The 21,054-nt window shown below is 37.3% G+C and overlaps 1 protein-coding gene and 1 long non-coding RNA gene across 2 annotated transcripts; both read left to right on the top strand.

The window, feature by feature from the left end:
* The first annotated feature begins 16,361 nt into the window (after positions 1–16,361).
* On the top strand, positions 16,362–17,845 carry LOC111609387 (piggyBac transposable element-derived protein 3-like). The gene is made up of 2 exons (XM_023337647.1): positions 16,362–16,696; positions 16,805–17,845. Exons 1-2 carry the CDS (start codon positions 16,504–16,506, stop codon positions 17,281–17,283), a joined length of 672 nt encoding a protein of 223 aa, XP_023193415.1. The 5' UTR covers positions 16,362–16,503; the 3' UTR covers positions 17,284–17,845.
* A 1,455-nt stretch (positions 17,846–19,300) lies between these two features.
* On the top strand, positions 19,301–19,899 carry LOC111609388. The gene is made up of 3 exons (XR_002753101.1): positions 19,301–19,448; positions 19,532–19,644; positions 19,717–19,899. It is a non-coding gene; the product is annotated as an uncharacterized LOC111609388 (long non-coding RNA).
* The last annotated feature ends 1,155 nt before the right edge of the window (positions 19,900–21,054 follow it).

The raw sequence follows: 21,054 nt of genomic DNA, 5'->3' as shown, positions 1-21,054 counted from the left end.
GAACATTGATTTCCAAAGAAGAAAATCATCCCAACAGGGAAATAAGATGCTGGTAGTATGATAGCCTGGAGCTTCTTTACTTGTGCTGAATATCAAGTTCACCTCTGGATGGCTCAACAAAACCCAAAATTTAGGTTTTTGAGTGACCTAGTCAAAGTTTAGTCTCGCATCTGAGATTCTCAACCATGAGCTTAAGCAGTCCATTCATGCTCTAAACACAATTAAAACAATTCAGCAGAGCAAACATTTTGATACAAAGGAGTCATTCCCTGTTATCTCAAACGCCTGAAGGCAGCTGCTGCTGCTGAAGGTGGAAAATGAAAAGATTTGCTTTAACATGTTAAAATAAACTCTTTCTTCAGTCTGAGAGGTATAATAACTGAATCAAGATATTCCAACATAAGTTCAAATTTCTATCTATCAGTGTTTATGGTCTTCACAGCTTTAGATAGCAACAATATAACGTCTTCCTGAAGGTGAACTGATAAAACTGATTGTTTTTACTGGACTCTGGTATTAGTTACAGAAGAGAAAAAATGTATTTTAGCTCCACTGTCTGTTTTTCTCTCTGTGTACTTTGGCAACTGTAACATAAAGAACCAGAGCCGAGCCAGAATCTGTGCTCTGAACACATCTTAGTTCCACTTCTCAGCAGACTAAACCTGCATAAACTCCCCTGTTTTCTCCCTGGTCAAACAACTCTTTAGCAGAGGATTACACACCAAGTCTGAAATGAAAAACACAGTCAGAAAAATGCGTCCGCCGACAACTCCTCGAACAAAAATGTGGCTATTTTTATTTTTCCTGTTTACACAGAATGCTCTAATAAGCTTCTTAACAGATATGCTTATAATTTCTTTTATTGTAGAGTTAATATTAAAATTTTCTTCAGTTTTTACAAATGGAAAAGGATCGCAGCTCCATCCTGACGGATAATAACAAAATGGAGTTGAGATTTAAAGAAAAAGGAGGATATTTTTGACTAAAGCAAAAGAAAACAAGATTAATGCAATTAATAGCAGCAGAATTTTTTAAAAAAGGTGATTTTGACTGTGCATAAAAGAAGCAGGAAAGATTTTCACATGAACCCATTAAAAGCTTCACATTCATTTTGAACATCTAATTGCATCTGCTTAATAAATATGAAAAAACATGTTTCGTTTAATCTATTGTGGTTCAAATACAGAACAACACGCAGCCCCTGTACTTGCGGTCAATAGTCCTTCAGCAAGCTGCAGAGAAAACTTGCTTTTTGGAGCCGTTAACAAGTTCCTGACATAATTCTGTCCAGATCATTATCATCAGATTTCACGGCGCTTATCTGAATCAGCTGATTTCCTGACACAGAGTGACATTTAAGGCATAGGACAATCGTTTTCAATGTGGTTGATTCCTCTGGCATTCCAGAAACTTAATATTAACCTACCTTGACCATTCCAAAACGGGTTTTGATGATGGGATCATTGATTTGTTGGAAAACCTAATTGAATCCGTGATTCAACCAGTGACTTCTGCAGTCGTTTATTGTTACTGGAAAGTATCTGGACTGTGTCTGAACATCCACCAATTTCCTTTGATTTGATGGTGACCACTTGGGCAAAATTGTTTAAATTTGGGTCCAATGGGTTTTTTAAACAGAACAATGTTCTCAAACACACATCAATGCTGGCTATAGGATAAAAAAAGACTACCAGTGAGGTCTTTGCAACGAAACCAACCACTTTAACCAAACGCTTTCAAATTTGCAGATATGAGTCAATTGTCCAGCCAGAAGTTTGTTGCAACTAGAAGTTTGTTGATGGTCGCAACGAAATTCTACCCCAAACCTAGATTTTATAAAAGACAGTTTTAGATTCATGAAACCTCTATTTTATTCATGAAAAGGGAAAAAATAAATAAAAATATGGAGAATAGGTTCAATACTCACATATTACATATAGTTTCAATTATTGCTTCATAAGAACCTAAAATTTTGTGTCAAGTATTAAAATATAAGATCAATTAAAAGAGATATTTTAAGCAGAAATGTCATTATTTTAAAGGATGGTTCATTTGCACCCAGTACTTGATTAGACCTCCTTTTGCATAATTTACTGCACCGATGCGGTGTATCATGGAGTCCATCCATGTTGATTTGTCTTTTTGATCATCTGCATTGTAAGGTCTGGCGTCTCTCATTTTCCTCTCATATATTCTCTATGGGGTTCAAGTCAAGCCAGTTTGCTGGCCAATTAAACGCAGCAGCAACACAGTGATTGAACCAGCTCTTGGTACCTTTGTGAGTTTGGTCAGGTGCCTTCACCTCCTGGAAAATTAAATTAGCATCTACATAAAGGTTCTCATCAGAAGGAGGCTGGAAGTGCAGCGCTGCAGCCCCCTGGGGTTCTGCGCTGTGGCTAATGGGTGGGTCCCTGAGGCCATCTTCTGCTCCTCTCTGGGGAGCAACGAAGAGCAGAGCAGCACTATTGGACTTAAATATGCTCACACATCCATGTTTGGATTCAAGTGTTAAAAGACACACTTGATCTCTGCCTTTGGTTGGCAGTAAATTCATTTTACTGCCAACCATACAAGTTGGCAGTATTAATTAGTACCTTGTAATTTTCAGTGTTGTTGTTTATGCATTGTGTGTCACTGTGAGGTTTCTTTTCTCTCTTTCTGCAGGTGTAGAAACAGACTTCTAAAGTGTTTTTTTGTTTTCTCTTTTACTGTCTCTGTGTCCATTGAATTTGAAATAAACCCAAAGCAATTTCTAATACAGTTTTTATATCAAGTGGAGTATTATAGCGAAAGCTGTAATGCTCCTCTTGTAAAAGTAAATCTGTTGAACTTTCTGAGAGCTACACTGTTAGACAGGACACGTTTAAAGAAAAAGAAAGTTTGAAGTGCTCTAAAATTTCCTGGTAGATGGCTGAGTTGACTTTAGATTTTAGAAAACATCACTTGATGTGAAAACTTCCCAAAACTGTGTTTCTTCCAAAATATAAAACTTGATTTGATCAAACATCTCATACCTTTGTCAGTGTGGTTGAGTGTCCAACATATGTTGGGCTTCTCAAAGCACAGCTGCAGAATTTGAGGCATTTAAGACAAACATTTTACAAATTAAATAAAGGTTTCATTCTGATGTCATGGGGGATAAGCAGGTAAATGGAAGAAAAACCTTTTTTGAATCTGTAAATTTGATGCCATTTCTGTTTCCAATTGATTTAAAATACCACATTTGTATCTGATCACATAAGTGTATTGTCATTGCTATGATGTAACCCTCGTAGTGCATCTTTCTGTCGCTATGGCAACACATCAGACAGGGAATACAGTTAGGAAATATGTCGCTGATACAGAAGGGGAAAAGAAACAGGCTGACAGCCACCCACCATATCAACATGACTCTGTATGTGTAGTTTTAGGTTATAGAACATTTATGCACTGAATAGGATTGGAATGTAATGTAATTGGAAAAACAGACCAGAAAACAGATTTCAGCTGATAAGAAACCAACGGGGGACCAAAGCCACGAACAGCCTTGAGGTTGACAGAAAAGTTTTCCTCCTCAGCTACACAGAAGAAAACATGAAACAGAGACAAAAACAGAAGCGACAAATCAACAGAAACCAGCAAATAATAGCAACAGTGTCTTGCAAAAGTTTTCACTCCCCTTTCTGACTTTTTCACATTTTATTGGGATAGTTTGATCCTACAATGATGCATGGTTTTCAACATGACACAATCAGCCTGTAGTTTGTAGAACAATTTCCTTCAGTCAGGATGTTGGTTGGTGTAGTGCAGAGAGGCAGAGGCAGTAGCTGAGCTCAGTGATTTAATGAAAAAATTATGAAAATAAGACCAAAACAAATCCAGTCAGGGGAGACAGGGAGGACACAAGAAAGCACAAAAGACTGACGAGAGTAGATGTGAGGATCCGGCGAGTTGTGGGTGAGACTGAGGAGCTTAAATACTAGGGAGTTGTGAGTATGACAAAAGACCTGGGCTGATGAGTTAATTGATTACAGGTGTGAGTAGTTAGAGCAGGAGCCAGGCTGGGGAGGGAAAGAATAACTTTGACAAAAGAAACATGATAACCTGGAACAGAAAATAACAATAAAACTCGTAACTAGAATTACTAAGGAAAAACAAAGGTGGAAAACAGGGCAACTAAATAGAAAAAGAAAAATAAACATAAGGAACACCAAAAATGACAAAACTAACAAAAATCAACTACTCCTGGTCCAAACATCCTCTGCAATGACAACTGAAAACATTTTGAAGTTTCCTCTCCTCACTTTGTACAAATAGATGAAACCAGACTGGATGGAGAGCATCTCTGAATAGAAATATTCAAGTCTTGCCACAAAATTCCCAATTGGATTTTAGTCTAGACTTTGACTTGGGGATTCTAACACTTGAATATGTTTTAATAGAAACTGTTTCCCTGTAGTTCTGGCTGTAAGGGTTCTTGTCCTGGTGGAAGGTAAATCATCCAGCCAAAGTCCAAATACTGCACAGTCACCAACAGGTTTTCTTTTTTTTAGGTCCATCTACCTTCCCATCAACCTTGAACAGCTTCCCTGTTTGTACTGCAGAAAAGCATTCCTATTCCATGATTCTGGCACTTATGGTTCACCATGGGGATGGTTTATCTTCCAGCATTTTGGATCCAAATAATAAATACATTTGAATTGGGCCTCATCTGACCAGAGCACATTGTGACTTGATGCTTTTTGTTCACTCATGTTCTCTAATAAACCATCATAAAGCAGCTGCACAATGAAGATTTCATTTACTAATTATCTAAAAGCTATTATTTCATCGCATAAGAGTAAAGGATTCTGAATTTGTATAATAAAAATATACCATGAAACGTGCCATTTCCATCCATTTTATAAATTAGACACTTCTTTGAGTTGATCTAATATATGTTAGATCACATATATGTAATCTATTATTTGTGGAAGCAACAAAACCTGTAAATTTCACATACTGAAGAAAATCATTTACAATTTACCCTCCTTAAATTTCTCTTCATATTAGTTTTCTTTTTATAAATAATAATGTTGAGCTTCTTCTTTAAAAGCAAATAATTGCAAATTGAGGGTGGAAATTGCTTAAAGGGGTTATTGATTATTATAAAGAATTATCAATAACTCTCTATATCACGATCAAGCCATGGCATATTTACACTTACAGATAATCTTTGCTAGTGAAAAGGACAACGGTCAAAAGCCTCCATGCCGATAGGTTTGGCCTTGGTAACACTTGGGCTGGAAAGTGTCTTGATTTATGAGGTGAAGTAGATGGACCAAATGTATCCCCCTTGCAATATTTATCAGACATGCAAGCCATCACTCTGCTCTCTGAATGCAAAAGTGGTGGGTGGACAGAACACTATGCATAACATTGCATAATTCAAGGCCATGACACACTAATGGAGGATGGCAGCGTGATTATTTGCATCATTTCCATAAGATCGTAATTTTGCACACTCTGCGCCGCTAAGATTAAAGCATCCGAGAAACGCCCTGTCCTAGGGGGGTTTCTGGGGTATTTGCCTCTGCTGTGCTGTGCTGGCAGCAGCTGTCAGACAGCTCCTGCATTAAAATGGTCTTATGTATATTGATGTCTTGTCAGAAGATAGTTATGATCACTAACACATCCACATCGCTCTCCCTCGGAGTGAGCTGGGTGCTTAGAGTTTGAACGGATCACCCTGTGTGTTGACAGAGTATCTGCACTATGTGTGCGATTTTTAAGCAGGTTTATCACAATACAGCAGAAGTAAAAGGATTTATAATTACATATAGAAACGGAAGTTCCATTGTGATTGATGATTGATGAAAATGTCTACTTTAAAAGCTGGGACTCCTATTTAAGACGTCTCCTTTGTAAGTGCGTGTCTCTGTTTCCAGTAGAGGGCACTGTGGGTATTCACTGAGGCCTGTCACCTCCTGTGCGTCTGAGCCTGTGACCACCCCAGTGATTACAGTGTTTGAGCAAAGCCGTGCCATATTTGTTTGACTTTGTGGCACTCAGTAAATAGTCAGCAGGGGTGGCATTTGAGGCCATTTTGTTCTTCTAATGTCGCCTCTCTGTAAAACCAGGAAAGCATACACATGACTATTAAAATCACATTTTCCATCGATCTGTCAGCCTTTACAGAGGACGGAAAAACTCTCAATCCCCTTAAAACGCATGTAGATTTATGCATAAACATAACACGTGTGAAACCCTGACAAACAAAATACAAGTTTCTGGTTTGCAGCCCATTGCGATGCAAGAACAGACACTGGCGCTGATACAGTCCAATTGTGTGAAAATCAGTTTCTTCATAAGAATTTGAATGAATATCATAACTCCTCCAACTGTGATGCAAATGACAATTGATACATCAGAGGAAAAGAGTGATTTTGAATATTGTAGGTGAGTCTCCAATTTCCTCACGCAGTCTCTGTGATCTTTTGGAATGAGAAATGGGTTCAGTTTTATCAGCGAACCATGTGGATCCTCATTCTTGTGTAAAATGTAATATATCTTTCTTGTTGCACGACTCCTTTTCCTGCTGACCAATTCTTCCTCCACCCCTGTTACTGCTCAAACAAAATATGCAAACTCGTTGGTTTTTATTACTGGTGCCTGTCCACACCAGGGACCAGCTGTGATTGTAGAAATAAAAGTTTACTTTCTATGAAAATCTCTTGCTGAGCCTCACTGATTAAAAATACAGTCAAGTGCCATGTTGATGGGTACAGCCCTTCTGTCATCCTCTCAGCTTTATAAAACATTATTTAGAAAACACTCAACGTTATCAGCAGTCAGTTATAAAACAATGAGTTTACTCAGCATATTTATTTTAATGAAAACAAGTCTATTTATGAAAAATTTTGTTAATTGTCCTCGTTAACTGTAATTACAGTTTTGAGAGAGGAAATATTTGCTTTCACAAGTTGGATTACTTTGGCTGCTGTAAGAGAAAGACCATCAACCAGATGTCAGATAACTGGGAAAATGTTTACTCTGTTATTTTCCACTATCTTACCCAGAAAAATGTTAAATAATTTTTTCACAGCCCTATTTTAAGCCTTACATAGATATAGCAAAACATTTAGTTGGTGCATACGGGGGAATTATGTATTTACTGGTTTCAAAACATCTCATTAAGTTGTCTAATTTTCTCTCTAATTTACAATCTGGAATGTGTGCTTGTCTCATTATGAAGGGTGGAAAAAATCACTAAGCAACATTCAGAAAACTTCCAACTCTGTTTGGAGGCAGAATGCATTTATTTACCTCAAAGAAAGTAAAACCATGGCTCACAGCTACTCATGGCTACTAAAGATTCCTGAGATTAGATAGTAGTTTTGCGCAGTAATCTTGTCTACCTGCAGAGGCATGACGTATGGAAACTCTTGCAAGGCATTATAAAGCTTCATAATAGTATTGCACCTCTTTTGTCACAAACACAATCTTCAATGTATTTTTTTGTGATTTATTTGATATGCCAACACAAAGTAGCACATATGTGTGAAGTGGGAAGAAAAGGGCACACATTTTTCAACTTTAATTCCAAATGAAAATCTGTAAAATCTGTTGTTCTTTTGTATCGTACCCTCTTGAGTCAATCCTTTAAACAACAAACTTTTGTTGACATTGCAGCTGCATGTTTCTGTGGAATATTTTTCTTTGCAAAATAGTTTGAGATCAGTCAGAGTAGATATAGAGCGAGTAGATGTGTGATGGAGCGAGTTGAAAGGCAGATCAAATCACCGGAATGATTAGAAGTTTTGTTTTAATATTAACCCAATACTTATGATTAAAAATTCATCTGAGCTCATAAAAGAGATCAGAGAAACAAAAGGAGGGGAAAAAACATTAACTTCAAAATCAAACATAACTGTCCTAACAAACAAAGGACACACATGGATATAAATAATGGCAGGTCAGATCATTTCAACCCAGAAGGGATAACTAACCAGCATATCACCACTAGCTACAAGAGAAACAACAACGTACTGTTATGTCTGCAAGTAACCTAATAAAGGTAAAAGTATACCTTTATAAACAAAAATACTAACCATCCATTCCCCCTCTCTAGCAGGACTCAATGGTACAGTCCAATTAGCATTCATGTATTTAACTCCTCTGAGCCCTGGGAACAGTCTTTTGTCTGACCAAACTCCCAGAGTAAAGAGGTAAGAAACCAAACAGAACCTTTGCAGAACTTCACAGAATCTTTGCAAAGGAATTGTTGCTTGTTTTTGTTTTTTACCAAATGTTTTTTACTCTTGAATAGTTTCTTGGAGGACTATTTTTTTTACTTTTATTTCAGTGGAAAATGTTGCAGTAGTACTTAAATTTTTGGGAGTGTGTAATTGCGAGGTTGTCAAACAAATGCTACATAGTGGATTTCTCAAATAAAGTAGTTTTGCTTCACGTTTTATTATTTTCTCAGTGATTGACTGATATTCCTTTATTTTTTTGTATTAAAACCGATAATTTCTTCTGTAACCTGTGGATTTCTGCATAGTTTAATACTTAGTCTATTGCTGTTTTCATATATTCCTCGCTTGGAATATGTTAGTTAGTATTTTGCTTTTTAATAAGGAACAACATTTAGTTAAATGTCTCTTCAGGACCACCTTGATTGACTGCCTGACTTTAAAGGGCTGTTGTAAGGAGTTGCTTATTGAACCACTTTGTCCTGTTTTGGTGTTTGTGAGGACCTAAATGCAAACATGAGGATGAGATGAGCATAACGGGGAAAAAGGAGTTTAATAACAAAAATCAGGAGACAGGAACCGACTGGCTGCAGCAGGGTGAGGACAAGACAGGATCTGACAATGGAGTAACTGAACCCAGGAGTATTTATACTGGGGAGCTTGATTTAATGATACATACTTAGGTAGATGAAGGCACAAGTAACAAGTGATTCCAGTAAAGAACTGAAACATAAGAGGCAGCAAACAAATCAAAAAGATTGAGATTTTGTAAGTGAATTTAATAGGACATTCTAATGCACACATATAATTCCTATTTTGTATTCATTACCCTCCTTTTGGGTTTAGAATTAATTTTAGAGTATTAGTGCTTACTTGTAAGGCAATAAATGATCAGGCACCAGAATATCTGTCTAATCTTCTGACTTAACAGTTTCTCACCCTCAACGTTCTCAATCAAATCTAAATTTGTTAGATATTCCCCAAACAGGATTGGAAAATAAAGGAGATCAGTGTGCCTCCAGGGTTGCCTCAAGCTGAATTATTTTATAATAAGTTAAACACTCTTTTAGGTAGTCAGGGATTTGCTAAGGGTTTTTGCTGGGATGGGGATTTAAATTTATCGCTTTATGCATGGTTTAATGTTTTTGTTTCCTAGGCTTAATTAGGTATCATATTTCTGTGTTTTGTGATCTGAGGAAGAAACCACTTTATAAATAAATCATTCATTAAGATTTTTTTTAATTTTTTGCAAGATAATGTCTTACTGCTGTCTGTATTATCCTGTTTTGTGAATGGCATTTAACCACTTTTCCAAGTTAAATAAGATTCTCTAAACTGGGAGCCTCAAGAGCGTTTCCTACAGCTGGAAAGGCAAATGACTGCAGAAATACTTCACACGACCCAATTTTAATAATAATAATAATAATAATAAAAGAACAGTCTCTCTTTCAGAGTTTTCCAATGATATTGACAAGCCTTTATTATCTCAGTTGTTGACAGCAGCGTTGCTCTGGTAATAGTCATACCGACAGTGGTCTCGTGTTACTATAAATGCAGATGCCAATAAATACCCATTGGAGCCATTTAAGCTGGACAGCAATGACAATTGTACCTTTTCCCCGCCGAGCACAAAAGCCGGATAGTGGGTGTTTGTGGGTTTTTTGTCCAGTGTGACAAGGCCTTTAGTGGCCGTGAAGAACAGATTACAGCCACAGCATAGTAGATTGTGATAAAATGCTTTTCATCACCGCAAGCCCATCAGCCGTTGGGGTGACTCATTCCTTTATCTGAAAACATTTCCAATAAATTCCCTTCCAACACATTGCTGCAGGTGACAGCCTACACTTGTGTTTGACATAATTCAGTTGGAAATAGTGTGACTATTTTAGAATATTTATTTTCTTTCTCCTTGACTGTAAATTGCAGCTGCTTGTTTTGTGCTGAATTGTCTGTTAATAATTAATCTGATTTAGAGTGAACGTTTGATTTCAAGGTATTTATAATGAATGAATTTAGCACAACTGAAAGCAACATTTTCACATTGATCAGATGATGGTGAATAAATCAATAGAAAGCATTCCTGCTCTTGCATTTGATATAGACTCTAATGAAATAAAGTTTCACAGAGAAAAATTGATTTTGGAGAAATTAGGGGTTAGTTTCTCAGCTTGCTATTTTTTTTTTTTGGCTGTACAAAGAGCAACGCTTGTCTAATTTATATTTAAAGGTGAAACTGTTAATTAACGGAATGCACTTCAAAATGGCAGCTGCAATTAGTGTCTCCATCAGAGCAGCTTTGCCAAATCAATTCCACCAGCAAGCAGACAGGTAAAGCTGTTTTGGTCCCAATAACAATTAACTCTGAGATTTGACATTGAATCTTGTTCATTGAGAAACGTCACAAAACAGGGAGAGACAATTTAAGAAGCTTATGAAAGAAAAGAGCAGCTACAACAAGGATGACGCTCATAGCAGAGCGGTTGAAATTATCACTTTGACTAAATGGATGAATAATTTATTTCACACAAATAACACATACGGAGGGATTATTCATTTGTAAACAAATAATCAAGATGCGCGCGCAACCTGACTGGCAGCGAGCGTTTAACGGAGCGGCCGTTAAACGCTCGCTGGTTGCCATGGTTACCGGTATTAAACTTGCTGTTTAAACATTAGCTAGCATGTTTTCAGCGTACCACAAGTATTTATCAGAGCGTGATCAAATAAGTTATGCTACTACATTGACATTAGTGAATGAGATGCATTTTTCTGCTGTGTTTCTTACAATTTAAGCCTGTCTCCCGTTGAATGAGTGCTTGAGTCAGGATGTAGATTCTTTGCCTCCACTTTATTTTGGTGACCCAAGTACACACGTGTAACATGGAGTAAAAAACGCTGATGTCGTTGGCACAGACGAAAAACTGACTACAACAGATGCGCCTCTTCACGTGTGGCTGAGGGAAAAACTAACAGAAGTGGCTGATTTCCTGTCCCATGCCCGACATGACCTTCAAAATAAAAGACTCAATGCACTGTCACAAAATTAACACTAAAAACCTACTTTACAACAAATTCAAGGGCAGAACATGCGTCTTAATTACCGATAAGCATCAAATGCAGAGGAGGTGATAAATGACGAGAGAAAATGGCCCAAAAGTCAGACGTTACTAACATTAAAGCAATTTGTTCATGGAAAGATTACCACCTCTCAATAAAATATGTCAAGTCCCCTAAGACAAATAATATGGTGAACAATAAGGGCACTGGAATAGGGTTTTCCTAAAATGCATGCTTTTATTTAATGAATTTAGTGTGCAAATGACAAATAAAATCATTCCTTCCTACTTTGGTCACAACTAGAGGGAAAATTAAGATGTTGCTGCATCAAGGTAGGTGGTAAACTAAACCTTTAGAAATTAAAAATGCAGCGGGTAGAATGAGAGGCAGTGTGAAGTACACAGAGGTTTTATCTAAAAAAAATAAAACCTCTGATAGCTGCAGATGCCACATGAGTCTCGCCGGTCAGCGAGAGGTGATTTGCGCTGATGGGGAGTTGTAAATTATTTTATTAGCCTAATGGTAAGTAGCTTAAATAGTTAGAATAATGCATTCTTGCCCGACATGCGCAGTAGAGTGGCTGCTGATGCAACGTGACATCGACATATAGTCCCTGTATACATGCTACAAGAATTACACATAAGTATGTAATTATGTGATTATGTTTGGAAAGGGCTATGAAGAAGTGAAACTTATTTAGTCATATTTCTTCTTCCTATCAGCTTTAATGTACCTCTCACTTTTAAAATGTCTGGAGTGTTTCTTTTGTTTGATTAAAAAAGACAAGTCAGATCATTGCTTTCTTAAATTCCTAGTTTAAATGATTAAACGGGAACTTCTCAATGTTATCACTTGTCTCTACTGTCTTTCACAATCTTTAACAATCCTCTTCAAACTCTGTGGGAAAAGAGCCAGATGCTGAATTTTGTGGTTCTTCCTCTTTCCTGTCGTTTAAGTTGTCCAACCAACCACTCAAAGTCAGTCTTCTCTGACCTCAGAGGAAATCTAAGTCAGACTTTCATGCTTGATTTGTGACCCAACAACTTATGTAATCAGTTAACGGATATCATGCTTGTACACGCGCTAATCTAATTTATAGTGATCCTGATCCTACCATTTCTGTTGTCCCTTTGGCTGCATCTTTATTAAGACACTCGGTGTTATTGACAAAAGAGGAAGAAAAGAAAAAAGCTGTTTGATGCAGTTTAACTGAGCTCTGTTTTTTTGTTTAGCACCAACAAATGTCATGTCACAGAGCTTTACAGGAGAAAGATATAATTTGTATTTGATTGCGAAAAAGTTCTTTATTTTTTGAGACCCATTTCAGAAAGTGACACATGTAGATTCACACTAAAACATTTCACGCCTTTAAATATTTTTGATGATTATAGTATATGCACCTAATAAAAGTCCAATGTGTTAATTCAGTTATATAAAACTGTCTGTACTGCATTTTTGAAGACACATTAACACTTCCCAGCAAATTATTATGCTTGTGTTATAATACCAACACAAAGCATCACGTAGCTGTGAACGGAAGTTGCACAAATTTCAGCCTTTTTTTACAAATAAAATAATGGAAAGTGTCACACTCTGTTATCACTTTCACTGTAGTTACATTGCTCCACCAGCGTTGAACATCTGGAGATCCTTTTCAAATTTCTCTTTTCATGTTTCATCACGATTCTCAATTAGATTTAGGACTTAGTACTTAACATGAATGGAGATGAACTAAGACACAAAAGAATCTGCAAAACCAAAAAGACATACCCTGAAGCTAAAATAAGAAAATAAACTAAAATGCATAAAAGAAAGCGCAAGAAGTAAGAAACTAAACCAACAACAATAATTAGCAAAACAGTGAAATAAACTATAATAAGAAACACAATTATGGTTATTATATTGGTCTCTTTCCAGTGAAATAGAATTTGCTTCTTTAATGTGACAAATAAGAGAAAATTAATTTCTGTGAAAACTTTTCTCTACTCCAAATACAACATAAACAAAGTATATTTAACTTACAGGTTCATTACTATATTTAATGAACCAAACATTTCCTAACTTAAACAATTAAAGTCCTTGAAATATCAGTTTAAGTGTGTTTATGCGTGCTTGTGTGTTTTGAATTTCTTTGCCAACGTTGCTATGAAGGCACTCTCTTCTTAGCAGGGAAGGTGAACGTGTGGCACTTGAGAGTCCTCTGGGAGCCATTACTGGCACCGCTGATGCAGGAAATGGATTCAGTGTGGAAAATAATACCCTTGAATAATTAATTAGATGTGTTTTAAATCAACAGCAAACACACTGACTGCATAAACGGGAGCAGGTCGAATTTCAAGAATGGTGTTAAACGCATGTGAATCTAAAAGATAATCAATACACTAAGGGTATGTACACTGTAAAAAAAGTCAGTAAATTTACGGTACAAAACTGTAAAAAACCAACAGTTTTTGACCGTCGTATCCAAAAACATTGCATTACCGTAGAAATTACATGGAACTACCGTAAGTCGAAACTGCAAAGAAAGGCAGTAAATTTATGGTAAGAAATTGTAAAATGCCAGCAGTTACTGACCAGAATATTCACAGCATTATACTGCCGTAGAAAATACATGGCATTATCATAACTGAATAAACATATATCCTAAATAATTGTGACAGTCACGAATGTAGAAAATACAGAAATATAGTGTAAAAATATAAGTAATTGTAAAGTTCTTAAAAAATTGTAATATTGCCAGCAGTTAATTACCCTAAACTTAACAGTAGCAATCAGCCAAAATTACAAATTTTGCTGATGTTTAGATCTACAATGTAAAAGCGTAAACAAGACTGCAAAATAATTTTTTACAAAGAACAGAATGCTGGTGTGATATTTTGGTTTCTTTTTTAATAATGCCTTTAATACACCAAACTGAAATCTCAGCAGTAGACCAGGCATCGATCTGGCGATCCACCGATTGCAAAGCAAACTCCTACAGCCAACGCCACCATCATTTATGAGAGCATTTGATCATTAACATTAAGAGAACTGTATGTTAGCCCCTCTTGCTTGAATGAAGCTGAAGTTGGTTTCCAATTGCTGCTTCCAATTTGGGAAATGGCTAAAGGGCAATTCCACCTAATTTTTCACTGCAATCAGCATCTTTAATTTACTCTAGCTAAAAAACTACAACACCTAGACTCTTCAAATCTGGACTAGATTATTCTCAACTCATATCAGAATATTTAAAACCAAGTGTGGGATTTGTAAAACCTTTATCTGATTTGTGAAACTTCAATAAAGAACAATTCTAGTGTTATCCAAAATCATACAAGTTGTAAAGTCACCCATCATTGAAGTTTCACAAATCCCACACTTGGTTTTGAATATTGTGCTATTAGTAGAGAATAGTCTAGAGCAGGGGTCCCCAAACTTTTTCCTGCGAGGGCCACATAGCTGTTCCTTTCTCTGCTCGGGGGCCGGTCTTAGTTTTTGGAGAAAGATACCTTAGAAACTTATTGTCGGCGGGGGGGGGGGGGGGGGCTGTTCTGTCTTTGAAACTGTCGACGGGGGGGGGGTTGCTGACTACGACACATTCGCGGTCGCTTTTAGATAGATTTTTACCCAGAATGGAAATGGAAAAAACCGTGAGTGAAACGGTGACTGGGACTGACTAGTATATATTTGAGGGAAAGTTAGTTTAACATCTGCTCAAGAGCCCCCTGGTGGTTGAAGAGAAATCCACAAACCAGAAAATACAATATATGAAAAAATACACTGAATGCTCTCTGGTATGAGGAGGCGGGCCAGATCCGGCATTGCCAGACCAAATGACGCAGGCCGTAGTTTGGGGACCCCTGGTCTAGAGAGTTTTTCATTTTGTAATTGTGATAAATAGTAGGGTTTACAGTAAATGGAGACTGTTATTTGTCATGTAAACAAATAATTATCTAGTTTGCATTGCTGCTTGATCCTTCAGCATCAGCAGCAAGATTCTTTTAACTCTGTTCCTGTAGTGGTGTCCTGAACTCAACACAGTAAAGTCACTGTGCTAACTAAGGTTGCTAACTAGGGTGCTGAGAGCCCAGTAGGCCTGGTCCTTGTCAAGATGCTGCTACTGTCTTTGAAATCAAATTTCTGCTATTTTTGCACGTTCAGGAGGAGAAGGGCAACACATCACAGGTGAGTCCCTTTCACGGTTTCAACTGAAGTTAGCTAACTTTAACCAACTGACAAAGAAATGTGTAGTTTCTGAGCCATGCTGTTTATGTACATGCACTGCAGCTAGATATTTTTACTATATGGAACATTTAATCTTCACAGATGCAACACTTCCATTAATGTTTCTGTAGGAACGGCTGCATAGATTATATTTCTGGTCTACTTCAGACTACATGTGCTTAAAGTTATTGTTAATGGCAGAAGCAACTTTTTCCAAGTTTGGTTCAATAATTAATTTGAATTACTTTGAGTGTGAAATGTTCATGCATGCAAGTTAAATCTCTGAAGAACATGTTAGCTTTTGTTTCAATACTTTGGTAATACTTAGAAGTATAAAGCTTGGCATCAGAGATATTATTTAATATTTTCCTTTGACCTCTTGACTCTCACACCCAAAATACTTGCACTAAAGTCACTGGGTCCATGACAGTTGAAGGATTTGAAGATAAGAGAATTTAAATATTAATATTTTACAGCTTTTCTCAGTTTGGGTGCATCTCTCAGAACAGAATTGAAATTCTTAAAACTACCTGTTCAATCTTCAAATTACTGTGTCACTTCTGCACATCAACAAATTTGTTTTGCAAGTTTTGCTTTTGTACATCATGTAGCTGGTTATGTACACTTCTATGCTTTTATAATTGTAATTTGCTTTTATCGTCTTGATCAAAATATGTTAACCCTCCTGTTGTCCTCGGGTCAAAATGACCCGCCACTGTGTTAAACCCCCCCCCCCCCAAACAATCCCCTAAATGTAATTTTTTTAACTTGAGATTTTAAGACTTTTCCTAGATTGGCCCAGACAATAGAAAAAGTTCAGTGTTGCTTTTATTCTCATTTCCATGTAAGCTGTACAAAAAAAGGTACAAAGATGGTCTTCAGGTCAAAATGACCCGTGAGGCAAATGGAGTTGAAATCAAGGTCACAGAGTTATTTACAAACCATAAAATGTTACAAAGTTTTAGTTGTGTCTCAGATCAATCAGTAGCAGAAGTGAGCAGAGAGTGGAAGGCCAATTTTCCGAGCCACAATGCCAGTCAAACTCTTTCACACCTACTCAAGACTGATGCGATTTGATGACCGTGAATCAAGACCAGCAAGACGTATGACAGACAAACTTGCAGCCATAAGAGAGGTATGGGACAAGTGGGTGGAGCGGTTGCCCTACCTCTACAATCCAGAGCCTGATGTAACAGTGGATGAGCAACTGGTTCCATTTAGAGGTAATCTGTTTTCATATTTGTAATAAAAGTGATTTTCACTATTGATTTCTTTGACTGTTTTCTGTGACACTGATACTAATCACTGATGCTAATGTCTTTTGTCCAAAGGTTGTTGTCCTTTCCGGCAGTATATGCCCAGCAAGCCAGCAAAATATGGGATCAAGTCATGGGTGGCTTCTGAATCAAGCTATGCTTGGAAAATGCAAGTCTATACTGGGAGGTCAACCAGTGGATGCCCAGAGAAGAACCAGGGGTTGCGAGTTGTGCTTGATGTGACAGAGGGACTGAGGGGTCACAATGTGACATGTGACAATTTCTTCAACTCTTATGAACTCGGACAGCAGCTCCTGAAGAGGAAGATCACCATGGTTGGTACAGTTCAAAAGAACAAGCCTGAGCTCCCACCTGCACTGCTTGGGTCAAAGGAGAGAGAGGTCTTCTCCTCAAAGTTTGCCTTCACACCCACCACCACTCTAGTTTCCTACCTCCCAAAGAAAAACAAGAATGTAGTTCTTCTGAGCACACTGCACAAAGACGGCGACATTAGTGACCGTGAGGACAGGAAGCCAATCATCATCCTGGAATAAAACCGAAACAAAGGAGGTGTGGACAACCTAGATAAGGTGATTGGAGCATATAGCTGCAGAAGAATGACTGCCCGCTGGCCCCTGGTCATCTTCCACAACATCATTGATGTGTCCTCCTACAATGCCTTTGTGATTTGGATAGAGATCAACCCAACCTGGATGTCTCATAAGCACAACAAGAAGAGGGTGTTCCTGGAGCAGCTAGGAAAGGCACTTGTAACTCCACTCATTGAAAGAAGGAAGCATGTCCCCCACACAGAAGCCTCAGCAGCGGTTGTGAAAGCTATTCAGAGTGCAGCAGCTCCTGATCAACCTGAGGATCCATCTACCACAGCCACTTCCTCAGCTAAGCCAAGTAAGAGGAAGAGATGTCAGTTCTGCCCTCAGACTGTAAAACACATACTGTGTGCTGCAGGTGTAAGAAATATATCTGCAAAGGCTGTGCACTTGCATACTGCCCTACATGTGCCAATTAGTTGAATGGGTTATGTTATTTTTCATATTTTTGTATTGTACATCCTCTTGTTCACTGGAGAAAAGTAAAAGAAAATTAGTCACTGTGATGAATAAAAATGCATTCGAAACTCATTTTGCACATTTTTTTTCTTAAGCTATAGAAATTCAAGTGGAGAGGGAAAAGTCAAGTATTCACACATTTTGTGGTGAGTGACAATATACAAGATAGAATTTGGTGTTTAAAATTCAATTAAGCTGCTTATATTGGGGGTTTATTGAAGACGGGTCATTTTGACCCGGAGGATAAAGGGTGTATACAGAAAATGAGGACAACAGGACAACAACGTGTCTGTGTTGAATTCTCAACTTCCAAAATAGCATCAGTTCATTGTGTAAGTCTTAACATGCATAAGTCTTAAAGTTGTCATAATGTGAATCATATATTAATTAATTTATATTCTATTATTTTCTAAATCTGTCCTGAATTGGTAAATTGCTCCCAAGTGAGTCCTGAGTTTCTCTAACAGGTCAGTGTATGAACCATTAGCTCAACCAACGATCAACCAGTTTTCTGAAACAGATTGGAGGTGCATCTTGTGAACCATCAGTTGGCAACATTATGCTCTATATAGTCAGAACACAACACAATGTTACATGTCTGAGAACTGATGAACAAGTATCTGGGCAGAGTGAACAGCCAGAGAGAAGAAGAGGAGTGAGGCTGAGGAGGAAATAGTTGGGAGGAAAGCAGAAGAAGAGTCAGAAGAGGCTGAGGACATCTGCCAGTTTCCATCAGTCCAACATCAGGACATGGCTGAGACCCACAACATGATGCTGATGGAGGTCCTCCCACCCTACTGTTCATTCCTTAACCCCACTGAGGAAAAAAGATTCCTCAGTGGAGTTAAGGAACAAAGTGACTATGGAAATTAAAATGTAATGTAATTTCTACAGCACTGTACAGTTTTCCTTGAGGAGATTGTCCTGTGGCTCCTTTTCTACTTTTTTTGTTCTCTGCATTTCTGTCTTTTTCTTTCTGAATCACCATGGCATGGTCCATGAATAAATTATAGCAAAAGCATAAATCAGTGTTTCTCAATCCTGGTCTTCAGCGTCACCCTGTCCTGCAGGTTTAGGTATTTCCCTTCTGCCACACACCTGAATTGTATCTCTGGATGATTAACAAGCTTCTGCAGTACTTGATTGTCATCCAATCATTTGAATCAGCTGTTCTGGAGTAGAGGCACATCTAAAACATGCAGAGCAGGGGGGCGTTGAGGACCAGGGTTGAGAAACACTGGCGTAAATGATCCTTTTGTAGTCTCTTCTCATGACTAATCGATTTGACTGTCTTATCTGTACATAGAGAGACTATAACTTATTATTTTGAGTCACTGATATGTTAACAGACAGGATTTTAAGAGCTGAACTAAGGATTTTGAAAGCAAACAAATGCTATTTTTCCTGTTTCTACAAATTGTTTTGAGAAATGCGCTTACTGTTTTGTAAATGCCAACAATGACTCGAGAAATGCACCAAAAGTGACTGAGAAAAACTAACCTAGCATAAATTGTCTCAGCTGTATCAATTTGTTTGCCTGTATGAAAAGTGTTCACATTTACAGCTTTGTTTCTGCTAGCTTGCAGGAAATGTAACTTACATAAATGGTTGAAGACAACCTATTGGCCTTCATGAGACTCAGATAAATGGTGAGTATCTATTTCATAAATTGCCTAAAACAGTTATATTTGTTTTTATTTGTTTTTTGTTTGTGTATTTTGTCTGGTTGCAGACCAGAGGATCACACCTGTTGACAACAAACAAAGGTTTAACTACTGAATTTTCAGTCAGAAATGATCACACCACCTGGTTGAAGTACCTGTGTCCATATGCAAGTCAACAAAGGTGAAACAAACATTTAAGCGAATAAGATGTTCATGTAGTGCATCTTTCTAACTTTTTCTTTTTGTTTTCCAGCAGAGAGGAAACACCCGATTGACAACATGCGAGTCTCAATTTCAACCTGTGACTGGGAAGACTACAACCATCCTGAGCAACGTCTGATCTCAGCGACTTGTGACTCTCAACCCAGAACAAGAATCCTTTTATCACCATTTTGTCTTCTACAATATGTTATCTCTTATGTGGACACATACTGTTTGTTTTGTTTTTGTTTTCCAGATCTCAGTAATACCGTGAGGAAACTGGACATAAAATAGAATCAGTTCTTTTTTTAACTTGACTTTTTAAATAGAAATTGTTTCTTTAAGTGGATTACTCGTAATCTGTATTTTTGTTTAATTAGAAATTATTTTCTTTATAACTTTCTGTATAGAAATGCTTGACAAGTTACACTTCCTTGGTTGTTGTACTATAATTTGTATGGTAAAATTCTGGTAGGAACAGAGACCAGTAATTTACCATAAGTTTTTTTTGGGGGGGAGGGTTTACAATAAAATGTCAATATATCATACAGTCTGGATGTGTTTTTCACTCATGTAGATATTATGCCTCAGTCAGCATGACCGTATTTACTACGGCAAAACCACATTTTATTTTTTTTAAAATATTTTAGGAAGTACGGTATTTTACCGTATATTAAAAATACGGTAAAATCCTGCATTTACAAAATACGGTGACAAACTGGCAGCTGTGGTTGCCAGAATTTTACCGTATTTTAAAAATACGGTAAAATCCTGCATTTAGCAAATACGGTAAAAAACTGGCAGCTGTGGTTGCCAGAATTTTACCGTATTTCAAAAATACGGTAAACTCCTGCATTTAGCAAATACGGTAAAAAACTGGCAGCTGTGGTTGCCAGAATTTTACCGTATTTTAGAAATACGGTAAAAAACTGGCAGCTTTGGTTGCCAGAATTTTACCGTATTTTAGAAATACGGTAAAAAACTGGCAGTTTTGGTTGCCAGACTTTTACCGTATAAAGACGGTAAACTTCTGGCAACTCAGCTGCCAGTTTTTTACCGTAAAATGAGGCCGTTTTTTTTTACAGTGTAGTTAAATTTAATTATATAGCTTTTAAAGTCTGTAATTGAAGTTTCACAGAGAGGCCCAGAGTCTTTTAACACAATAAAGATTCGGTAAATCTATTTAGATGTCGGCTGCATGGAATGGTTGTAATGTAATGGAATTGCCAGTGTAGAAATACAAAAAAAGTAGGAAATGATGTGGAAATATGTTGTCTGGTTTTTAGCTGCCTTTGTTATTGCTTTTACAGTTTCTAAATTGTTTTTCCATTTTCCATTACGATGTGTTACTTTATAGTAGATAAATTGTTACGGTGCTTTTCTGTTCTCT

This window comes from Xiphophorus maculatus, chromosome 7, assembly GCF_002775205.1.
Source record: "Xiphophorus maculatus strain JP 163 A chromosome 7, X_maculatus-5.0-male, whole genome shotgun sequence".
Taxonomy (NCBI): Eukaryota; Metazoa; Chordata; class Actinopteri; order Cyprinodontiformes; family Poeciliidae; genus Xiphophorus; species Xiphophorus maculatus.
This window is presented reverse-complemented; position numbering and strand designations above follow the sequence as displayed.

Excerpts from the sequence above, each read along its gene's own strand:
- LOC111609387 (XM_023337647.1), top strand. The coding sequence starts at position 16,504 with ATGCCAGTCAAACTCTTTCACACCTACTCAAGACTGATGCGATTTGAT. Across the intron at positions 16,697-16,804 it reads GCAACTGGTTCCATTTAGAG|GTTGTTGTCCTTTCCGGCAG; the intron begins GTAATCTGTTTT and ends TTTTGTCCAAAG.